The sequence below is a fragment of the Idiotropiscis lumnitzeri genome, chromosome 21 (assembly GCF_059441095.1).
Source record: "Idiotropiscis lumnitzeri isolate Australia: NSW breed Sydney's pygmy pipehorse chromosome 21, RoL_Ilum_1.0, whole genome shotgun sequence".
Lineage (NCBI taxonomy): Eukaryota > Metazoa > Chordata > Actinopteri > Syngnathiformes > Syngnathidae > Idiotropiscis > Idiotropiscis lumnitzeri.
The window spans coordinates 6,922,115-6,938,465 of NC_142411.1; the positions used below are offsets into that span (position 1 = coordinate 6,922,115).

Sequence of the window (16,351 nt, forward strand, 5' to 3'; positions counted from 1 at the left end):
GCATCATTTCAGTAATACACATACATACACTCCCTCGAAAATAAGCCAACAGCTTTGTATTATGAGGATGAAAGTGGAGCTCCATGAATGATTTCAGACAAACACACTGGACCAAAGTAATTGCTGATTAGTGATTTTTTTTTTAATTTTCAGGAAGTGAAAAAATAAGAGGGTAAACCAATAGATAGCAGAAAGAGCGATGGGTGTCGAGCACACTCCAAGTCTGTATACACACCCTGTGAGACGGTCGCAGCAAAGGCAACACAAATGATGGCCTTTTCACGAGTTTTGCATGTTTTTTTTTTGGGAGGCTGCGGGACATTTTCATTCAAAGTAGCAAACGAGGGGAGAGAAAAGTGCAAACTGTGCCGCTTTCAAAGAAGCCGACTATTCACAGTCACAGACATTTGAAATAGTTTACAGACTTGACTGAAATTTGCTCACGTTAATTCTCGCCGACTAGCAAAGCACACACTGAGCAGACAAGAGTAAAAAATAAAATAAAATAATGTTCACATTGATGGAAAGCAGCCTCTCGTATAAAATGAATGCCACCTTCATAGACTTGATCACAAGTCAGGAGCTTGTGTAGAAAGTAACAGCGTGAATTCAAACAGCAGCAGCGGAGAACTGTTTTTTTTTTTCATATGTGGGCCGGACTAAATTTGGAAGGAATTTCTCATTATAAATTATGATCATATGATCATGAGGGGGTTTAATGATTTTATTTTTTTTTTTACATTTTTTTTTAGAATTGTTCTGAAAATTGCTTGAAAAAAAAGGAGTGAGTAGAAGCTTACATTCAAAACAAGCAATGGCCACAATCGTGCTGGAAGTGAATGACAATCAAACACAAATAAATAGTTGGGATATTTTCGACTTGTACGATGACACGTTTTCTCCAATTGTCTTGAGCTTGACAGGAAAGCAGCCCATCAAGTTTAAATAGGAGCTGACAGACTTAACACTTCAGTTATCTGGTGGGGGGTAGACGGCTATTTAACAGTAAATATTTTAAAAATACAGTTTTAATACTGACTTAAGGAAAAAAACCACACTGCTTATTCGCAGTTAAACATTTTATGACTTAAGTTAAAGAAACAAGCCCAAGAGTGAACTTTTTTTTTTTTCTTGTTGCGATGAGGCTTGATGGCTGTACTGGTTGGGAGAGAACAACAAAATGAAAAAAAAAATTAAAAAAGAAAGAGAGAGAACCACTTAGTGGCAGCTTTGTCCCACCAGAACATACAAAGACTGCGACGAGGGAGGCGCAGTCAAGAGCAAGGCTTTCCTCCTCTGTGTACAAGGAGGAAGGAGACGGCAGCCGGCCCGGGGCGCGGGGGGAGGAGTCCGCTGGGGGGTCCTCTGCTACGACGAGACCGTCACGGGGTTGAGCGAACCGTTGCGGCTGTAGAACTTTGAGAAGGCCTCTTCGAGAACGCACGCAAGACGAGGCTGATCGCCCTGGATGCGAAAAAGTCACCACAATTCAAGGAAAGTTCTTTCAGATGGCATCTAGATGCAAATATCATGTAATAAAAGCTGGACTTCTGAACATGTCTCATCGTCATTTTTTCTATCTGAAACACAAATGTCTTCAGTATACAACAAAAACTAATGAAGTGGCCTTGCCGTTCCAAAACTTTTGGAGGGGACTGTGTGCCTTTCAGGTGGTGTGTGTTGTGCTCAAGATGGCAGTGTCATTTTCCATATAAGGTAAAAAAGGAAGTTGCCATCAAGTTCTGATGTGTTTATTCAAGTGGAAGACGGAACTAAATGCAGTAAGGCACATATTAGCATGGAGGCCACTATGAGATGAAATAAAAGTCAGTCAAGTTGACGGGCGGGCAGAGGCATGCGAAATGTATCGGGTTACTTACCTCACTGATGAAGCCCAGCTGAACAAGCTCCACAGCCAACTCTTGCACATTCTCATCTAAGCCAAAGGACACACAATGAGCTCCATCGAGAGACGGCTAGCTAGTTAGCTGCATAGCGAGATAACGTACTTGGTAACAGGTCACAGCTCAAGTGTCGGTTGAGTTTGTCCTCAAGTTTGAGCAGTAAAGTTAGCTAAAGGGGGAGACATTACGTTTAGGGCTTTGGTGTGTGTGTGTGTGTGTGAGCGATAGTGAGAGAGCGTCGCCTCACATGATGTTTGGCGCCTTCATCCACGGGCTCAATGTTGCACTGCATCTGAAGCACCTGTGGACAGCCGCCATTGTCATCACATGATGAGCAAAAAGTTTGCTTAGCATTAGCCGCGTGGCTAATTCTCACCTTCCTGGTCTCAAGTTCTGCAGGTTCTGGGGTGGGCGTTTTGACAGAGGGCGGCACAATGGGCGACTTCACCGCCTCCTGCTGAGGTTGTTGCGGACATGGAATCCCAAAGGCCGTCAAGGGATAGATCCCATTCCTGACACCCAGAAGAGTAACAAGTTGAAATATCACAGTCAGCAAACACTTTGCAATGAATTTGATTTGTATCTGATGGAAGTTCTTTTGTTCACATTTTGATTGGTTCTATCAATTTTTTTAGTCATGCTATTTATGATATGAAACATTCAAAAGGTTTCATCTCTATCTCTGAAAAACTGATGATTATCGCATTTGGAATTTATGGCACAATTTGCTCTCCTGACGGCAATCCTACCTGACGTCCTCCAGGAACTTGTCGAGCTCAAGGGCAGGAAACTGGGACAGCCTGAGAGGGGGAAAAAAAAAAGTTAGTCAAGCTGAATTCGCATCCTCAACCAAACAACGCCTAAGCACCCTCACTTCATTTGAATGCCCTCCTTGCCCTCCACAATCACCAAGTTGGGGTCCATGTTCTTGGTCATCTCCTCTAACGCGTTCTCTGGAATCATATCTACAGGAAAATATGGCGATGTGAGGACATATTTGCACGCGCGAACTGCAGAGACGCCCTCTTAGGCCGAGTCTCCACTCACGCTGGTGGCTGACGATGCAGTGAGCGGCCAGCAGCTTGAGCAGGGGCACCTCGAACAAGGCCTGGTGAAACAGGAGCTCCCTGGCCGTGGGACGCTTGTCCGGGTCCACCTCCAGACACTTCTGGATGAATTCCTGGCAGAAGAGATGAAACATGATAAACCCGAGGGGCACTCTTTCCCCGACAGAAGACCACTTACCCGTTGCAAGGGGTCCTCTAGGGACTGAATGGCACTGTTTATGGCTTCTTGGGAAACATATGAGGAATCTCCATTACTCTGGATTTCTAACACTGCCATCTGTGAGAGGGATGGGAAATGACAAGCGGGATCAATCAAAGACTCTAAAAGGTCCGTCTAGAAGTGTGAATATATAATCGAAAAAGAGTTGTCTCTACGTGCCCTGAAATTGACTGTCAAGCAGTCCAGGGGGGTTAAGCCCTTTTCACACTGCACTTAGCAAAGGTGCAGCGTTAGATCTCAGCTTACATGAAGATGAGAACCATGGAAAAATACACAAATTAATCGTAGTGGTCAAGAGGCTTAAAAGCGTCCCTCACCTCTAAGGCGCACATTCCAAAGGAGTAGATGTCCACCGCAGTGGTGACGTTGGCAACAGCTGGGGGGGGGGGGAATATTATTAATTATGATTTGCTCCAAACAAAATATAGTCAGAAATAAAAGCGCAAGCGCTTACCTCCATATTCTGGAGCAAAGAAATGAAGGCTCTTCTGCTCTTCCCGACATGTTTTGACATGGTTGTTAATCGTGTCTGGAGCCACTGGGATAAATGAGGGGAAAAAGGATGAGCGCCATACTTTGAACGTGACGATATTCTCCCAACGAACGGCCGGTGACGTTCTTCTACCTGAACCAATCTTGATGAGGCCGTTGTGCTGGATGAAAATGGTGTCGCAGGTCAGGTTGCCGTGAATGATGGGAGGTTCACACGAGTGCAAGTAACTGCCGTGTAAAAAATAAATAAAAATAAAAATGTTAACGGCCAAAAGCAAACATAAATGTATCAGACGACAACGGATGTAACAAACTCACCTGAGAGCAGACAGAATCTGTGTGCACCAGCGCTTCCAAGCCTGACGCAAACATTTACGACAAGTTAAACATTATCAGCAGGGAAGTAATAATAATAAACTTTTATGGAAAGTTGGCTTTTTAGTGGCTTGTATCCACTTTGTTGGCCAACCCATCACTTGTGAAATTAAACACCAAAGTTTTTTTTCTTGAGAGTAGAACTCTTTGTGTTAAGTGTATGTTCTAAAAATACCTGGGAAATGTTTGAAATTGTAGGAGGGGAAAAAATGACATTTTGTCTCCCTTAATGTGTCATCTTTGATTTTCCACACCTTTTCATTCATAGTCTTGTGATTCTTCTTAGTCTTTTTCAGAAACTGTTTGAGACTTCCGGAGGACATGTACTCCGTGATGAAGATGACCTGCGGCAGGAAAAGGTAAACCGCATTCGAGTCAACATGGCTGTCAGAAGACAAGGCGGTATGAGAGGAATGCGTCGGTTGTACCCGGGCTCGGTTCTCTTTGACGTCAGCCCAGTACTTGTGGAACTTGACTATGTTCAAATGCTCCAGCTGGATCAAATTGTCAAACACTGCTTTGACCTTTTCCTGTCGAGAAAAAGGATTGACAGTAAACATAAAAAAAAAAAAAAAAAAAACATTTGAACATCTCAACGAGCACTGACAATGTCTTGAGATTTTTGTTTACCTGGAATAGACTTAAATATTCAAATGATGTAATTGTCGGATATGGAATAAGACTATAATTATCTAGGCACACTCACTTATCGTTTGCGCTTATTGTGCCGGACTCCCCCCTCCCCCGCTTAAATATGTGCAACTCAAGAGGAACAGCATGTTCTCCGCTTTTGTGCCACAGGCAACAGGTCTGACCGCTTGTTTTTAAGCAGCTTACAATTCAAATGTAACCAAAGGCCTTCAGTTTGTTGTTAGTGGGATGGTGGTTAGGAAGTGAACAGGCGGTAACCAAAAATACACCCTGCGGCAAGGAAGGGAAACATTCTCACAAGCCAATGACAACGTTCATAACGACATATGAAAGCAATCCCTGGCAGCGTTGACAATGTGATGTGGGAATCTAATCTATAACAAATGCCATCAAAGGATAATAATGCATACTGCTCAAACGGTTACGACAAGAGCAAGAAGAGGACGTGCCTTCCGAGAAAATATACAGACTGCCTCCGAGTGTTGTCGTAGAGCTTTTTGTATGTATATGCATTTGATTTGGAGAAATGTGCAAGCAAGCATCTTTTTATTTCCTCAAATTCATGCTATGTAGTAATCTCCCATTTGTTTTCACAGTTTAAATGTTTGAAGGGTTGTGAGGGGGAAGGCGTTTTTAAAGTCTTTTTTTTTTTAATGGTCTTAATAGAGCAGATTTTCACCCTTTGCAGAAATGTATCCCCCATCGTAATATTTTGGAGCATACAAGTGGTAAGATCAAGAAAAGTAAGAACTTGCTGTTCACCAACCTCTTGTAACTTGAAGTTTTTCCTTTCTGAGAACATGACTTCATTCCACACAACTTCAACTCCCTCCTCAGTGTCCATGGCCAAGTAGGCGTTATCGATACCGGGTACATTTCGTTGATTCACCTTCAAGGAGGACAATCAAACCACGTTATTACTGTAATGCAGCGGCGGACAGTCAAAATACAAATGCTCCTTCCTTTTTTTGCTCGGTTCGTCAAAACAGATTAATATTTTTCCCCCCCTGAGAACATACTTTGTATAGAATTGAAAGCATTTTTTTGCAGACCAGAATCTGTACGTTTAAGCACAGGAATTCAATCGGTGCTTTTCCAACACTTTACTTACGTACAGAGAGTGATCAAAAAGCAGCTTGTGAGTGTTAGTACTGTTCTAATTACCTCCTCTCTGCGCTTCTGCCAGCGTCCACACGGACTCTCCTCCAAGATCTCAGACTCGTCCTCGCTTTCCTCCTCCTCGTCCTCCGTGGCGGCGGGCTGGCTCACCACGGACACCGGGGGAGACACCGACGACACGGCTTGACCGACGACGGCCACGCCGACCATCGGCTCGGGCTTGGCTTCCTGCACCGTGTCCGCGGCCTGCTTGCTCTCGGAGCCTTCAGACATGTTCGCTGGTCACGCCGAGCAGCCTGTCGTGCGACACCGACGATGAGGCCTATTCATCGATCATTCGCACGCATTATTTTCTCAGTAGCTTGATCAACAATTACGCAGGGGTGGAGGATAGCAAAGAGATAGCCGCCCGGTTGATAACAGCTGGCGCTTTGAATAATGCTATTCTCGCCATAAAGAAAATTCTACGATATAAGAAACTGAAAAATACGAGTACCCCAAGCGCAACATCATGCAATACATACGTGATAAAGGAAAGAAATGTGACGGTGCCAGCTCCAGTTTAACAGACTTTCTTCTCCGGTTCCAAGCTTCTTTTTTTTAAGCTTCGTTAGCTAAATAGACGGGAAACAATCTTCTGGGTTCCAAAGCGAAGTTGTAGCTAGCTTCCTTGGCTAGCTAGCTAGCGAGGGTGACAGTAGTCACGATAAAGCTTCGTAACAGGATTCAATTTGTACCGAAAAAGTCACTTCAAATGCTTAGCGGAATTGCAAGCTAACTAGCGTTAGCATTCAGAAGCAGCCAACCGCTCCTTGGGTTAACCTTGCTGCTACTCGCCAGATTATTCTCCCTGGGCAACGTTGGAAAATGAACACAGTCGACACAACTACACCATTACAAACGTTTACTGACACCTAACATAGCCAAGTTTCATTGGAAAATCCCACAGACACGTAAATGAGTCAATTAACGTGACATATTGAAGGTCTGCAAGGAGCTCATTTGCAAACACGGCCAAACGTGATGGCGACAAGTTCCAGATGCACACTGCACTACTCAAGCGCACCACGTCATAGTCGGCTCGGGTTGCCAGATCTTAAACGCTGGAGCCCCCTCTGCGCTGCTAAAAGAACGAAATGTTTTACATTCTCATACTTTCTGAAACTCCTTGCACGCAAAGTAACTACAACAATAATCATTTGTTTTAAATGTTTTTAAATGCTTTATATAATATGAATTCAACATGTTTTGCTTGTGTTTAAATTTACTAGTCACTAGTGTACCGTCTTGTTAAAACACCTGGCAACCTTTGATGTGACGTCCTCGCATTTTATTTAATAATCTTTTTCATGTATATTTTTTTACACAGAGAACACTCGTTCCTACTGCGTACGTTTCTACAGTTAATAAAGGAAAAATTACAAATTGATAAAAATACAATTAAAATACAAGAAAATAAAAAATGTACTTTGAGAAAGGGTGTCCAGGCATAAATGTATATATACCTATGCAAAGTGAATACTACTGTAAAGTTTGGTATTTCATTCAATCACAAACCATTATCAGGTAGTTAAAGTCGTTGATTTACCACCTGGTGTTAATGTACTATTATAAATGCAGTATATTAAAACGAGACCATAATAAGATCTTTCTGATAACTGATCAACTGCAGAGTACAAGGAAGGTTAATGTGTTTATCAATGGAGTTCTAAATGTGCTCTGTGATCGGCTGGCAACCAGTCTAGAATGTACAATGCCTCTCACTCAAAGTCAGCTGGAATAGACTCCAGTTCACCCTTGACCCCTATGAGGGTAAGCATGATACCAAATGGATGGATGGAATTTGTGTAATATATTTCCTGCTCAAGGTCCCATTTTTTGTATTTTTCTTAGATTTTGAATTATTAGTCGATTAATTAGTGGTAAAAGCCATGGGTGCCTATTAATTGCATTGTGTCAACTCGAAGTGCATATTTCATTATTTGTGAGGTAGTATTTTGTTGGTGTTAGTCCAGTTACTGAGGTCAAGAGGTTCATGTATTGTTCACAAATGCTGTGTCAACCATGTCTCTTTCGCCTGGTGTGTATATTTGGAGCGAGCCCACCAGAAGCCTCCTCCCCTCCTTGTAAGGGGTCTATATTTAGGTCCAGCGCCCAAGAGTGTGACAGTTTACTTGGGTGTCTCTATTTACAGCGGATAACTTGAACTAAGAGGGATCACCGGAGCTGTATAGGACACTTCCTTGGACAGGTTTTACAAGTTGATGCACTGTCTCAACGACAGCTAAGTATTTCGAGCTTGAAATCCCCGCCGCTATCTATAGGAATGAGTGGAGAGAATATGGAAGACCAGGGTCAGGGTCGTAAACTGCCTCTCGTGGAGGACACAAACGTGCGAGTGCTTGAAGAAACGGAAGCATCTCAGGCGCCCGACGAACAGGTAGACTACCCCTTAGCCGGAGCCAACTCCATCTACTCGGCCATCCTGAGCAGGAACGAGGCCGTCAGGGATGCCAAGCGTCTCAAGACCTTCATGGAGCTGCGAGACAAATACGCGAAGAAGAAGGTGCTCTTCGAGGACCCTCTTTTCCCGGCCTGCGACTCCTCACTCTTCTACAGCCACCATAAGCCCCCCATGAAGTTTGTGTGGAAACGACCCTCGGTGAGTGAACGCTCTCTCATCACTCAGGGTGTCATGGTGACACGTCTGCATGGAGATGTGGGTTCTCATGTGCGCCAACAGAGTGTGATGCTGAATGTCTTCATTTCAAACCTAAATGCCATCAGAGTGACTACATTCGTGTGGTAAAAGTGTTGCATTTCTTTTATATTAGCAGCAGTAAAAGCATATTTTCTTGGTCCTGTGTGCAATCCTGCTACAAAATATTACTTACTATCAATGAATGCATTTGTTAAAAGAATATTTTTGATATAAATATAAATATAAATATTTATTTTCACTTAACAATATGTTAATTATTAGAGCTGCAGTTTGCATCATACTGTGTAGTTTCTAGAATAATGACCCAGTTGAATAATAGTAATCAATCTCAGCATCACGCAATGCAATTCTTCCAACAAAAAAACATGTTTTATTAAGTCTTTTTTTTTTTGCACTGGATATTATTAGAGTGTGCATGTGTACCTAATATTGTGGCCTGCGAGAGCGCTGGTAAACATATGAACGTGTGCTCAAGTAGTTTCGCGCTACTAATAATACCACTTATGTCGTGTAATATTTCACCTTAATTACACATGGATGCCCCCCCCCACTCGGTATTAGAGAAATATGAATCCCATCTAGGGAGTATGTCCTATATTCGTTACATTTTTACATTCATGGCAAACCACGCACGAAAGGGATTTGTTCCAATCAGGTGCACACGGCAGACGTAACCGAGATGTGGACTGTAGGAAACAGTTGCTAGCCGGTCTGGATTTAAGACAACATTTCGAGGTGATGACCTCGAGAACGCCATAATAGCTGCTTGCCTCTGAATATGTGACAAATGCAGGCGAGCCGTTCAGCGGTCCCAGCTGGGGTTTGGGTTGCAGGAGTTACACCCTCGTCTTATCAGTGACAGCAAATGTCATATTTAGATTTACTTTTTAATTGCAGCGGATTCTATTTCAAAATAGCAGACGAAGTCAGCTGTAATCAAAAAATGCGACATTTTTGACATGTGTGTGCGTTTAATACGGTTGCAGTTCAGGCATGAACGACTCTTTTGTTTCTCTTCCATGACAGGAAATATGTGAAAACCCTCAATTCATTGTGGATGAAGCAAGCAGAACGGACATCTGTCAGGGAGAGTTGGGTAATGTCGAAACAACTTCGCAAATAGCTCTGCATCACGCATGCACAAAATTGGCACCAAAAAAATTCGACAGGAGCAGCCATTTTTTAAATGTATTTTTTTTTTGCAAAGTGTGTGTTTTCCCGTTACTACCCTACAATAGTTTTCTACAGCAATTAAGAATTAAAAAAAAAATGTTTGTTTGTATCTGCGGGTGATAGGTGACTGCTGGCTGCTGGCCGCCATCGCCTGTCTGACTCTGAACGAGAAGCTTCTCTACAGAGTGATTCCTCGGGATCAGAACTTCACAGAAAACTATGCCGGAATCTTCCATTTCCAGGTTGTTCGAATTCAGCGCTCTCTGACTTTGAATAAACATAAATAACATTGCACATGGGCAGGTTTTTAAATTTTTTTTTTTTAATTTGCAAGTTGTGTCATTGTGGTGGAATTGTATTTAGAATAAATTAAACTAAAATAAACCATTGGGAATTACAACATTTTAAAATATTTATACTGTCCGAAATTATATTGTATATAAATAATAAAATAAAAAAAAATCACCTAAAAAGAATTGACAAGAATTTATCCTTTGATGCATTCTGCCTTCAGTTTTGGCGCTATGGCGAGTGGATCGATGTGGTTGTTGACGACCGCATCCCCACCTACAACAACCGGCTGGTGTTCACCAAATCCTTCAGAGAGAACGAATTCTGGAGCGCTCTCTTAGAAAAAGCCTATGCCAAGTAAGAACAAAGCCAACAAACACCATCCGAAAGATGAGGATTGATTTCTGTAACGTCGGGGCGCTCTCGCAGGCTGAATGGCTCCTACGAGGCCCTGAGAGGCGGCAACACTCTTGAAGCCATGGAGGACTTCACAGGAGGAGTCACGGAGTTCTTTGAGTTGTCTGAGGCACCGAAAGAGATCTACAAGATCATGAAGAAGGCGCTGCAGAGAGGCTCGCTGATGGGCTGCTCTATCGATGTGAGTGCGTAAAGATTTTTTTTTAAACCCCTGGGCCAGGAGGAATATGTATTTTTACACAATTTGCAAAAAAAGAAAACAAAACTACTTCCCATCACTGCATATAAAGTCCTCTATCTGCATTGAATTGAATTTATTGTGGATTTTTTTCCAACCAACAAGTGAAACAATCATCTTCACACTTGCACACTTGGCAGATGTTGAAAATGTCCTTTAAGTCCGAAACTATGTTGCCCAGGTTACCTCCCCAAGCGAAATGGAGTCTAAAACTGAACTTGGACTGGTCCGGGGACACGCCTACTCCATCATAGCCCTGGAGGAGGTAAATTCAGCGCACATGTATTTTCTTTTTCCAATTAGATAAAATGATCTTGAGAAATGCTGTTTTTTTTTTTTCTAGTGTGACGAGTTTGGAAAGGACAGCAAAATTCCTCTAATCCGCTTGCGCAATCCCTGGGGCCGAGTTCTATGGAAGGGACCTTGGAGCGCTAAGTAAAATCTGGAAAATCGTTTGTGCCTATAATGTGTCTTTTTTTTTTTCTTCTTGCATGAAATACAGAATGTAGTGAAGGTGCTGAAATCACAAAGTGACACCAGCTCGACTGTTTATGTTTGGTGTATTTCTTTTGTTGTTTTTTTTCACAGTTCAAAGGAATGGGCCACGATTTCCATTGCAGACAGGGACAACCTTAAAAAGCAAACTGTTGAGGAAAGTGAGTTCTGGTAAGTAAAGTTCATATTCACTCATTTGTTTGTACCCAAAGCAATACCAGTGTAGCTATTAAATGTAAAATTTTGGGGAAATGCAATATTATAAAAAATATTTTAACAAGGGGTGGGCAGATTTTTGTGTTCAAGAGTCATATTAGCCAGGTCATTCATAAATGAGGTGGTGGAAAAATAATTGTTTAATAATAAAAAAATTATGAATATTGTTATTAATATAATATATGAATATTATAATAAAAATTAATATGATAAATTAGCCAATTATGTAATACAAAAAAATCATTTCATTTTTGTTACATATTTGTTTAATTTCAATACACAAATGTATAATGTACTCCATAAAGATGTTTATTTTACCAAAATTTTATCAGTCACTTCAGAAGAAATCAACCAATTATATCATGCAATAAATAAGCATATGAAGTGCTGCTTCCCCAAATGAAAATGCTTTTTTTTTTTTTTGTCTTCATGCGCCCTTACTTTTCCTTACGCTCTGAAACTAATAGCCACTCTTGTCCAACGCTCAAGCGCTGGTCGTCATGGTAACGAAAGCTAGACTCGCCATTGGCTAAGCAGTATTTGGAGCGGAGTGAAAAGAATAATATCATAATAACAATAATTGTACATTGTAGAAAAAAATGCATGCGTTAACAAAACATGACCAATGTCCTGGATCCAACAATATTGCCGTATAGACCAACATGTGATCTAGAATCACCATGGCAACAACAGATATACTATTCTCCTTATTATAAACCAGGGTATCAACAACTTGACTTCAGATTGTAAAGCTAAATATTATTTAGTGCTAAGAAAAACACTACATGAAGCCTCCTCTTTTTACATCCCCGCCCAGGATGTCCTTTGACGACTTCAAGAGGAACTACACCAAGCTGGAGATCTGCAACCTGACCCCCGACACGCTACAGGGCGATGAAAGGCACAGCTGGAACGTGTCGGTCAACGAGGGTCGATGGGTCCGAGGCAGCTCAGCGGGGGGATGTCGGAATTTCCCAGGTGGTGAAGTCAAGTAATTGACCAAATTTTGTCCAATGAAATTATTGTAGCTTAATGCTAACACACAATACCAAACATAATACACACATATTGCATTCTGATATCCTCATATACTCATTGACATGCTATTTTTGACAGATACCTTCTGGACCAACCCTCAATATCACTTGCAGCTGTATGAGGACGACGACCCGGAGGACTCGCAGGAACTCTGCACCGTGGTCGTGGCGCTCATGCAGAAAGGTCGGCGCATTCAGAAGCAACTCGGGCCCAGGTTCCTCACGATAGGATTTTCTATTTATGAGGTAACGATTGCGTCACCTGACTGTAGCTATCCGGAAGGGGGAATCAAACAGCTGATTTTCTCTTTGTTGTTTTGCAGGTGCCAAAAGAGGTACGCAACCAGCAGTGAATTTCTCGACCAATGACAATGTATTAGAGCAGGTGTGGGCAAACTACGGCCCGGGGGCCCTATGCGGGCCGTTGGACATTTTAATCCGGCCCGCCGAACTTGAAAAAAATTAAATGAATAAACCTTGTTAATGTTTTATTTTCTAAATATATTTTGTTGTAATGCTTTTGTTCAATTTCATTTAAAATTAAATGTAATTTTTTTCCCAGATGAGGTGAGGTTACCAAAACACTCCATCCATCTGCTCCCTCTCTCAAATTTTAGAACCCATTGTGGCCTGCCAATCAAAAAGTTTGCCCACCCCTGTATTAGAGTCTACTACAAAAAAAATGTCCTACCATCTTGAGTACACCTTTAAGAGTGTTCAAAAGAATTAAGTGTTGGATGACATTCTTCCTTGGTATCTCAGATGTGCGGCCGGAACCGACATCTCCAGAAGGACTTCTTCCTTTATAACGCCTCCAAGGCCAAATGCAAACATTACATGAATCTGCGCGAAATCACAGAACGCGTCAGGCTGCCCCCAGGAGAATATGTGGTCATCCCCACTACGTTTGAACCTCATCAAGAGGGTCAGTTCATTCTGAGGGTCTTTTCCGAGAACAGGAGCACCTCAGAGTAAGGACGTCCGCCGCGCATTGGTGACTACCATGACATCAACTTCATGGTAATTCACGTCTTTTTATGTCCTTGACAGGGAAGCGGAGAACAACATCGGGACAGAGCAAACTCGGGTTCGTCCTATGATTGTGCCTATAGTGTATTGATCGTGCCGTGAATCACGCAAAGCTTCATTTTAGTGTAGGCCTAATTGAGTCTAACTTCACCATCATGTCTGATTTTCATCCGACATGGAGGAAGTATCGCGACACCTACTCTTTACTTCTCCCATCCAGCCATTTTCGATACTACTTAATCTTATTAGCTGGACTTGGGGTGAGGGGCGTCCCAATACATTTTCTCCGTGGTTGTGTAGCATCTCTTGACTCATGACATTGCTACCTCACAACTAATCTGTTTCATCTCACCGTCCTTGTCTTACCGATCAACAGCAAGACAAGAAAAGAAAAGCCAAGGTAAAGCATGTGAGCACCACTGACATTTTGCAACGACTGCACATCTAATCAGATAACGGAAGCCACGATGATGCAATAATTAACTCCTCAATACATCTCATTTAATTTTCCAGCCGATTGTGTACGTGTCCGATCGAGCGTTCGCCAACAAAGAAATCCTGCACGACGGTATTCAAGGAGAGAAGAAGAAGACGCCTAAAGTAATTTTGTTTTCTTGCCAACTAAAAGCGAGGATTGCTTATTCATAGTTTCCATGCAGCACGTAGCTGGCTATACCCTGGGTCATTTATGGCTCAGAAATGTAATCTGGAGTGGGTCAAATAACATCGCTGGGGATAAAAGAATTGTGACCTGCCTGCCAGCTGAGCTCAAGTGACTCCAACAGCTGTTTTTTTTTTCTCACTAACCCAACAGGTGACATTTATATACTACACAGTGCACAGCAACCTCGTAAATAGTCCATTAACTCACATTAAGCACACATGCATGTGTCCAAAAGTGGCCCGTGGACCAGTACTGGGCCGCAACCCGGAGGTTGGGGACCACTGCGGTACAGATTAACAGTTCTGCAGGTCGATAAATTGATTGTATCTGTCAAAACTATTATCAGTATGTGATAGAAATCGTTATTTTCTTACATTGACCAGAAAAAACTCCTTCAGCCCGAGGAAGAGACTGAAGAGGAAAAACAGTTCCGTGTCATTTACAAACAAATAGCTGGCGAGGTAAGCGAGCAGACTTTATTTCCGCCTGAGATATTGTGTTTAACAATCAACCGATCCGCCCTGTCAGGATATGCAGATCTGTGCCAAGGAGCTCCAGACCATTATGAAGAACGTGGTCTCCAAATGTGAGTTGACGTCGATAAAAATATCCCGTCAGGTGACCCTCGCTCAAGCTACGCGTCTTTGCCTGCAGTGCACGAAAAGACCATGGAGGGTTTCAGCCTGGAGACGTGTCGCAGTATGATTGCTCTCATGGATGTATCCTTAACACTATGCTGGTGTCATGAGTGGTAAATAAATAAGCAGGTATGTACAGTAGATATAAAAAGTCTTCACACCCTTTCACACGCAACTTTTAGAAAGAAAACGTGACCAAGATAAATCACGTTATTTCTCTCACTACCTTTTTCCATAACTGAGCCAAATTGCAGACAGACGGGACAGGAAAACTAAATCTCCAGGAGTTTAAACACTTGTGGAGAAAAATTAAACAATGGCATGTATGTTCATTTTCTTCTTATTGACTATGACATGCTTTTAAAAACGCGATGCGGGTTCGCAGGGGATCTTCAAAGGTTACGACAAAGAACAATCTGGCTCCATCAGCAGTTTTGAAATGAGAAACGCTGTTAATGATGCAGGTGAGCAAAAATACCTCGATTCATTTCTTTGACAATCTCATCCCCTGTACGTTTTTGGCCATGAAGGCCTCCACCTCAACAGACAGTTGTATGACATCATCGCCATGCGCTACGCAGACAAGCACCTCAACATCGACTTTGACAGCTACATCTGCTGTTTCGTCAGACTGGAGGGCATGTTCAGTATGTATACATTGCGCGAGATTGTTAAAAATGTGCATGGGGATATTTATGCAAATGAGTGTTCTGTACTTCCTGTAGGGGCTTTCAATGCTTTTGACAAGGATGGAGATGGATTAATCAAACTCAATGTGCTGGAGGTAAGCCGGCAGCCTATTCAAAATTTGACGGCATGTTTAGTGGCCTGGAGCTTTTATCTACCTCAGAGTGCTTAAGTGGTGCGTTTTTCTTTTAGTGGCTTCAGCTGACCATGTACTCATAAAAATCTCCACGTATGACCCAGCCTGTCTACAAAGGAGCAAGTCTTAATAGACAAATGTCACTGCGCCTTCTGATTTTGTAAAAATGTATGGGATTAAGCAATGTTATTACTGTTTGTTGGTCTTTTAAGAGAGTCTGGGACAATATTGCCAAGAGGGAATAAAGCCTTTTGTTTGGTGAACATGATTGTTTATTGTATTTCATTATAAACGTGTAATACATCATGGTGGTTGGTGGTGTTAATGATGAACAAATCTAATTTTGTTGTTTGGTAAAACATTTTGCGCCTATTCCATATAAACCAATACGGTATTTTTGGGTACTTCTTAAAATCAAATAGGGACTCCACCAGCCAAGACATTCAACACTTGTTTTCATTATTGTCCAACCAGAACACAATTTCCATAGAATCTGGTTGATTCACATTTATTCTTATAGGAAGTTTCCGACTTATAAAAATTGTGCCGTGACTGATTAGTTCATTGATTAAAAGGTGTGTCTCAATATCAGTAAAACAACTCCCCACTCATTTGAGATTGTTCAAGATCATCCCGATATTTAAAATGTTCCTGTGTAATAACAATGTAGTAGAACCATTTTATTTTTGTCCTGTTTTTATTCCTAGAAAACGAGCTGTCGTTCTGTACATGTTCATTTCACACTCCGAACAATCAACGCTTATTTGAACACCCCCCCCC

At 42.0% G+C, this 16,351-nt stretch overlaps 2 protein-coding genes across 6 annotated transcripts; one reads left to right on the forward strand and one right to left on the reverse strand.

The window, feature by feature from the left end:
* Positions 1–120: 120 nt before the first annotated feature.
* Positions 121–6,893, reverse strand: nrbp1 (nuclear receptor binding protein 1). Of its 4 annotated transcripts, XM_088285556.1 has the most exons (18): positions 6,353–6,891; positions 5,874–6,124; positions 5,476–5,598; positions 4,487–4,588; positions 4,313–4,402; positions 4,002–4,042; positions 3,817–3,911; positions 3,646–3,729; positions 3,509–3,567; positions 3,150–3,248; positions 2,952–3,084; positions 2,779–2,869; positions 2,654–2,704; positions 2,281–2,416; positions 2,152–2,205; positions 2,010–2,073; positions 1,881–1,936; positions 121–1,464 (listed from the first exon to the last, which is right to left on the reverse strand). In XM_088285556.1, the coding sequence occupies exons 2-18, from the start codon at positions 6,099–6,101 to the stop codon at positions 1,369–1,371; spliced, it is 1,602 nt and encodes a 533-aa protein (XP_088141682.1). In that variant the 5' UTR covers positions 6,102–6,124; positions 6,353–6,891; the 3' UTR covers positions 121–1,368. The 4 variants fall into 4 exon arrangements, with proteins under 4 accessions (XP_088141682.1, XP_088141681.1, XP_088141680.1 ...); XM_088285555.1 differs by having other exon boundaries at positions 2,152–2,416; positions 6,353–6,893; XM_088285554.1 differs by having other exon boundaries at positions 3,646–3,911; positions 5,874–6,150; positions 6,353–6,893.
* A 1,142-nt stretch (positions 6,894–8,035) lies between these two features.
* On the forward strand, positions 8,036–15,740 carry LOC148316764 (calpain-3-like). 2 transcript variants are annotated; one of them, XM_088285560.1, is made up of 23 exons: positions 8,036–8,490; positions 9,577–9,646; positions 9,847–9,965; positions 10,238–10,371; positions 10,444–10,612; positions 10,851–10,934; positions 11,013–11,104; positions 11,258–11,335; positions 12,198–12,358; positions 12,497–12,663; positions 12,741–12,752; positions 13,180–13,388; positions 13,468–13,504; positions 13,823–13,846; positions 13,960–14,046; positions 14,494–14,571; positions 14,639–14,696; positions 14,765–14,829; positions 15,003–15,071; positions 15,134–15,212; positions 15,279–15,395; positions 15,474–15,532; positions 15,628–15,740. In XM_088285560.1, the coding sequence occupies exons 1-23, from the start codon at positions 8,155–8,157 to the stop codon at positions 15,652–15,654; spliced, it is 2,331 nt and encodes a 776-aa protein (XP_088141686.1). In that variant the 5' UTR covers positions 8,036–8,154; the 3' UTR covers positions 15,655–15,740. The 2 variants fall into 2 exon arrangements, with proteins under 2 accessions (XP_088141686.1, XP_088141684.1); XM_088285558.1 differs by lacking the exons at positions 8,036–8,490; positions 9,577–9,646; positions 9,847–9,965; ... (7 more) ...; positions 12,741–12,752; positions 13,823–13,846.
* The last annotated feature ends 611 nt before the right edge of the window (positions 15,741–16,351 follow it).

What these genes read in the sequence shown, in the direction of transcription:
- nrbp1 (XM_088285554.1), bottom strand. Translation starts at nt 6,101, where the DNA reads ATGTCTGAAGGCTCCGAGAGCAAGCAGGCCGCGGACACGGTGCAGGAA. An exon ending in ACAAGACTATGAATGAAAAG is followed by an intron (nt 4,043 to 4,312) that starts GTGTGGAAAATC and finishes TGTTTGCGTCAG; the next exon opens with GCTTGGAAGCGCTGGTGCAC. An exon ending in GAGCTGTGACCTGTTACCAA is followed by an intron (nt 1,937 to 2,009) that starts GTACGTTATCTC and finishes CCTTTGGCTTAG; the next exon opens with ATGAGAATGTGCAAGAGTTG.
- LOC148316764 (XM_088285560.1), top strand. Translation starts at nt 8,155, where the DNA reads ATGAGTGGAGAGAATATGGAAGACCAGGGTCAGGGTCGTAAACTGCCT. An exon ending in ACAAACAAATAGCTGGCGAG is followed by an intron (nt 14,572 to 14,638) that starts GTAAGCGAGCAG and finishes CCGCCCTGTCAG; the next exon opens with GATATGCAGATCTGTGCCAA. An exon ending in CAGACTGGAGGGCATGTTCA is followed by an intron (nt 15,396 to 15,473) that starts GTATGTATACAT and finishes TACTTCCTGTAG; the next exon opens with GGGCTTTCAATGCTTTTGAC.